Genomic DNA, 6,000 nt, shown 5'->3' on the forward strand with positions numbered 1-6,000 from the left:
CTGATGCTGTTCAAAGTGCATGAGGCAAGAGAAAGCAACAGTAATAGATGCAATCTGTGTAAACTGGAATTCTGGGAGAATGAGTTCCTGATAGCTTTGCTTGTGATGACCTCACTATAGTAGAATGCAGTTGTGGTCTCTGGTGCGTGTGTGGTTGTGTGTATATACTGTACATGCCTCACTGACTCACGCATATTGTTAGTATAGTAGCAAACAACGTATTGTGATACGAGGCTCATGTTTTCTTAGTATGCTAGGTTATGGTGAAGCTTAGGTGCTCATGTGTGCTATTGAAATGTACATGCTCCTAATTGTTCCACTGCATCTGTGTTATTCAGCAGAGTCTATCTGGTGGTCCAGGGAAGACAGACCGAACCTTCTAATTGGCTCTGTGTACAGGTGATGTCATCCAACTTCAAGCACTACAGCATCACCCAGGAGAAATGGTGGAACCACATAACAAAAATCATCTCAGAAAGGAAAGAAAACTGCTGTACCATAATCCAAACCTGTAACCTGACAACCTGGTTTGTTATGACATTTCTTGATGATTTCATTCACTTTTTTCCCTTCCTTTTATTAGTTGTTTGATTAGCTTTACAGAGAGGCATTTTGGTTTGATCTTAATTATTTGTGTCATTTTTTGATTTTCTCTTGTAGTGTATGTAAATGGTCATGCTTCTCTCTTTCGGGGGTCATAGTCGAGAATGTACGAAGTAATGTGTTCACATTTGGTGCCAATTCGTTTAATCAAAAAAGATCAGAGCTTTAGGTGTCTTTTTGCACATAAAAGAAATCCAAAGTGGAAAGTCTTGGAAAAAAACATCAATTTCATTTCAAATGAAAATTCGAGAGGGTAACTAACTAATAAATCTTAGTAGCTGTTTTTAATTATTGTGATGTCTCATTGTTAACCATAATTACCTATTTTTGGGCAATACAAAGAGGACTCCAATATTTTTATGGTCCTTTTTTACAAGTGTTGTTTTTGTTGTTTAGAAAAAAATATGTATACTATAAAACATTTCATATAAATACATTGTGAATTCAAAGACTTAAGAAAAAGAAATGTAACTGTAAATACTATTCCAGTCATTGCATATAACCAACTCGATGAGAGAATAGCATATTTTTGTGATGGTGTGTCAAAGAAATGTTCTAGCGCGTGAATAGGAAAAAAATCTCTAAACAAATACTATTATCCTTTACTGCTCAGAGACAGTGACTACCCCAGTGATGGACACAACATATTTCAACACTGATGGCTTGCTCTGTAAATACTCAAGCTGAATAACTTTACAAGTGTCAAACCAGTGCATTTACAAGTGGTGAGTTCAGCGCACAGTTTTAAAATGGATAAAAGATCATCGGTATCTTTTGTCTAACCAAGTGTTATTTAAGAGATCAATATTATTTGAGTGATCATTTAATCCAAAGCACACTGTACTTAGTGTTGAAGAATAGAACTCGAGCCTAAGCATTTTACAGTACTCTGCGCATCCAGACACTTTTATACTCCTGAGAGAAAAGCTCAACTTGTTGTTTTGTTGTTGTTGTTTGTTTCCTCCTGCTTGTTCCTCTTAAGTTTGGGACTCCATCAGTTCTCTTTTGAATGAATTAGGAAGGAAAACATTTTGATACCATACCTCAGCCCTGTGAGTTATACCTTGGAATCGTTCAGAGGTTTCATTTATTTTAGTGGCAAATAGATTCAAACATTGAATGGAAAAAAAAAAATGTTCAAATCATTGCACTGTGAGCAGTAAAGAAAGAACAGGCCATTTCCTATTTGCACATGTATATGTTGGCTATTTAAAATGGTCCTGTCTCTGGGGTGAAGTATGAAGGATTATTGGATGTTGCTCCTCTCTAGAATAGGCATACACAAACAGCTTGGCAAATAGCAATTAACTGATTAATTACTACCAATGTGTTGTGGTCATGTCTTTGGATTTCATTGTATTGTGTACGCCAACTTCTAATCTAAAATATTGATGCTATTTTAGATCCAGCCAATAGAAGACACTGAATAAATTATTCATCCTGGTAACCATAGCTGCTGCGCTAATTTCTTACACAGTATGTGTAGGGACAGGTTTTGCTCAATTATAGAGACATTTAACGACATGCTTAAAAGTGCAGTAAGATTTGTAAACATGATGATGGAATGAGTGGTGTATATTCTGATGTACTTTTCCTGCAGCAAATATGTTTGACAATTCATTTCTCCTGATGTTTCATTTCATTAGCTCTTTGGTTCAGAACAACCAGGTGAAGAAAAATGCTGGATGCTTTTGAATGATGTGGAGATATGATCAAGTAATAATTGAAATGAGAAAACGGAAGAGAAACATTGTAACGTTCAAATGTAAAAGGAAAAAAAGAAATACAAAACTTTTTAAAAAAAAGAAAAAGATGCTTCTTCACTGATTTCAATTTTGAATCAGGGGATTTTATTGATATTTTTGTGGTTAGTAATTGTAATATGATATTATTAAAATGTACTGTGCATCCATCGATTTCTCTCTTTCCATTCCCTTCCCTGTCACCACATACAATCTTTTGTTGATCATCCATGTATTTCAATAGTGTGTAAAAGAAAATCACACAAAAAAACAAACCAAAATGAACTTGTAACAGAGTGCTGTCTTTGATACCAGTGTAGTGGTCTATGCTCTTCTTTGTCGTTCTCTCTTTTTCTGGCTTTTCCCTCTCCTTTCTCTGTCACATTCTCTTCCCCTCTCTCTCGCTCTCTTACTCTCCTCTATCTCCTTGTAATTAGTCGTAGATGTTATGTAATTAAGATAATACTTGTAGTTATTAGTGGATTTATGACCAGTAAGGATAGAACTTTCTCTTATTATCAAAAGTTTGACATAAATTTGCAAACAGTTATTTTAATAGCAGTTCCATGTCATTTGTTCCTCGTATGTCTTTTTTGTGTGTGTGTGTGTGTGTGTGTGTGTGTGTGTGTGTGTGTGTGTGTGTGTGTGTGTGTGTGTGTGTGTGTGTGTGGTGTGTGTGTGTGTGTGTGTGTGTGTGTGCTTTACCGATCTCACATGGTTTCAACTAACCAAAGCTCTCATAGAAGAATTATAGAAAATCAAATTGCTGTAAGATGGAATTTTAAACAAGGCATTATTTGGATCCCCTCCCTTGAATGTTTAAAAGGGGTGTGTCATACTACCTTAAATGTTAACGCTAGATATGCAAAATGTTTATGTTTGATTACTTTTTAAGAGGGACACAAGCTATAATTAGGAAAAAGATTTTATGTGAAAGCAACAACAAAAAACATCTTTTTTAGAAAGTTCTAACATATTAATGATGATTACTACAATGATAATATTAATAATCATAACACTACTACTAATAATAAACTGTAATATCTTAATGTTTTTACACTATATCCCAGAGGCCTGTATGGCTCTGCTATTTTTGGATTACCACTCTGTTTTTGAAATGTTTCTGCCTTTCATTTTACTCATAAAAACATACTTTTTTGTGAATACTTTTTTTAGTCCCTGAAAACCAGCGCTTTATTCTAATCAAACTTAGGTGTATGTTGTCTGTTAATGTTGTTCTCACAGATCTCGACAGACATGCTTATTACGTCACAACCTTTGGAAAGAATTTGAAGTCATCCAGCTTTTAGATGCCATTACATACTTGGAGCAAAGATGACACAGAATGAATCTTTCTAATGATTGTTTCATAACTGGTGAAGATGGTCAACACGGCATAAACTTGAGATACTCCTGAAGATTGTCTTCAATTAGTTCACCTGTTGTTGAATGTCTTCAAACAGTAGTTCAGTTGGTCAGTAAAACTGTAATGTGTATAGCGGGGGGGGGGGGGGGGGGGGGGGGGGGGGGGGGGGGTTACAATTGGGGATATACATGTAAGCTTAGATATCCATGTATTTCTCACTCGTAATAGTTTGCAGCACTTGAATATATGTATATATTTTGACCTTTGTCAAGGATTTAGTTAATTGGACGACAGAGAAAGTCAAATATTATGGGTGAATTCAATTAGACTTATACAGTTGATAATAAAATAGTAGTTCTTAGAGTAATCAGTTCATAGATGTACTGTCCATAACAACATGTTCACAAAGAAATGAAATGTATGTGGAATTGGCAGGATGAAATCAGCAGTCCAGGCCCTACACAAAGGTCTTTAGCAGTTGGATTGAATAGATATGAGTAGCATATACTTACTGTAGCCTATGATAACATTACAATGCCTTGAGGATCTTAGTCTATAGTAGACACCTCCTTTGATTAAAGTAAAGGCTGGTCATCCCATTTAAATAGCTCATTCCCCTTTGATCTGTGTTCAATATTAGCTTGGACTTTAAGGTAGCATGCCTCTGTCTTTTTCATTGACAGCAGTTTACAGCTGATGAATGTTACACATCTTACTATACTAAAACAAATCCATTGGAAAAATGTTGGTTTGAGAAAAAAATTGAAAATCATTTTAAAAAACGACCTGGAAGGTGTTGATATTTGTGTTCGACCGTGTTCATTTAAACTTGAATCTTGAGGCAAGTGCTAGGCAATGGCCAATCATTTCATGCCATCATCCATGAATCACCATCTCCCCCGTGTTCATTAGTCTGTGTACAGTACATACATGTTATGTTATGTGTCTGACCTGTATATCCCTCATGTGAACATGTTTGACTAGATGAGAATAGTGATCCCTCTGTATTCTAGACGCAGCAAAGCCCTATCTCCCTTGGGTTTGTATAACTTAGTAGCCAACACTGTTTTCATCCCTCGCTGTCAAAAGAGTCAACGTTATGGTGAGCTAGTGTGCTCAGTTGGCATTGCATTGTCTTCAAAATTCAAAATAGACCTTGTTCAGTGGTCTGGCATAGGTAATACATTATGAATGACTGTTAACCAATAAGTGAAACATCCTCTGGTATATTTTGGATACTCTTAACGTGTGTGGATCAGAGTGCACGGTTGTTATTCCAATCTGTAGTAACGTATGAGGAAAAGCATAATGAGGCTATTGTCCTGCCACGTAACATCCACTGTTTTCCAGTGTGGAGGAGCAGCCTTCCACTGAGCTATCCTCACTAATTTGCTGTCTGCTCCTGATTTGCCTTGCCCATTCCTAACACTTGCCCATTTTTTAACGTTAACAGACTTTTTACGGCGAGAGACTGACAGAACTGACTGACGTCTGAAAGCATCTTTCAGGTCTTCTTGTATGGCTTGCTCAAGCCCTATTGTAACATAAACTCAAATGGATGGGGGTCTCTCACATCTCAGATGTGGAAAGTATAATTTTATATTTGTATTTTCAAATAATAATAATGATGAAAAAAATGTTTGTGAAAGGTTTCCATCCTCTACTATGGTCCAGAAATCGATGTGTCTGTCTGGAGAAAAATAAATAAAAAAATATACTGTTTTATTCCTTGTTTTCATTATTATTTTTGATTTGCTTAACTGTTGTAATAATATTGTATTATTCATTTTGTCTGTCCTATTAAATTTGATGTTCTCTTCAATATTCGAATCATTTCAACATTCTCATATTAAATGCAGCATTTAAAGAATTATACAATCATGCATGTACATGTTTGCCTAGTTTTGTCAAGAATCCGACAAAACTATTTTTGTCCACAGTATTTTATTACTATTTTACTAAAGCTACATTTGAGTAGTTTTGCATAATAATAAGTATGACCATGGATATCCATCAATGGACATCAACTTCTTTCTCTCATGCTAGTGTGCTCTTTTGGCATTGCATTTTTTTCTAAATTCGAACTGCACCATGTTCAGTGGTCTTGCAGAGGTAGTAACACATCATGGATGACTGTTAAAGGTCCAATGCTGCTGTTTTTATCTCAATATCAAATCATTAAGAACCTTACTGTGATTGTTTTCAATTAAAATGGTCAAAAATAAACAAAAATAGCAAAGAGCAATTTCTCAAAATCAAGGATTTTGCTAGGACGGTCTGGGAGTGGTC

General features: G+C 35.5%; 1 protein-coding gene across 19 annotated transcripts in view; it reads left to right on the top strand.

Annotated features, from left to right (window-relative positions):
- LOC110537258 (RNA-binding protein Musashi homolog 2) overlaps positions 1 to 5,436 on the top strand; it is a 367,078-nt gene extending 361,642 nt beyond the window's left edge. For 14 of the 19 annotated variants that reach the window (XR_005034923.1, XR_005034927.1, XR_005034925.1 and 11 more), the window contains one exon: positions 339 to 5,436. Coding sequence is in view for 7 of the 19 variants with exons in the window: in XM_036937266.1 (XP_036793161.1) it covers positions 339 to 383 (45 nt within the window). In the remaining 12 variants the exon portion in view is untranslated. The remainder of the gene's footprint in view (positions 1 to 338) is intronic. The other 5 variants (XR_005034924.1, XM_036937267.1, XM_036937273.1 and 2 more) reach the window with 2 other exon arrangements.
- Positions 5,437 to 6,000: the final 564 nt, after the last annotated feature.

This window comes from Oncorhynchus mykiss, chromosome 12 (genome assembly GCF_013265735.2).
Source record: "Oncorhynchus mykiss isolate Arlee chromosome 12, USDA_OmykA_1.1, whole genome shotgun sequence".
Lineage (NCBI taxonomy): Eukaryota > Metazoa > Chordata > Actinopteri > Salmoniformes > Salmonidae > Oncorhynchus > Oncorhynchus mykiss.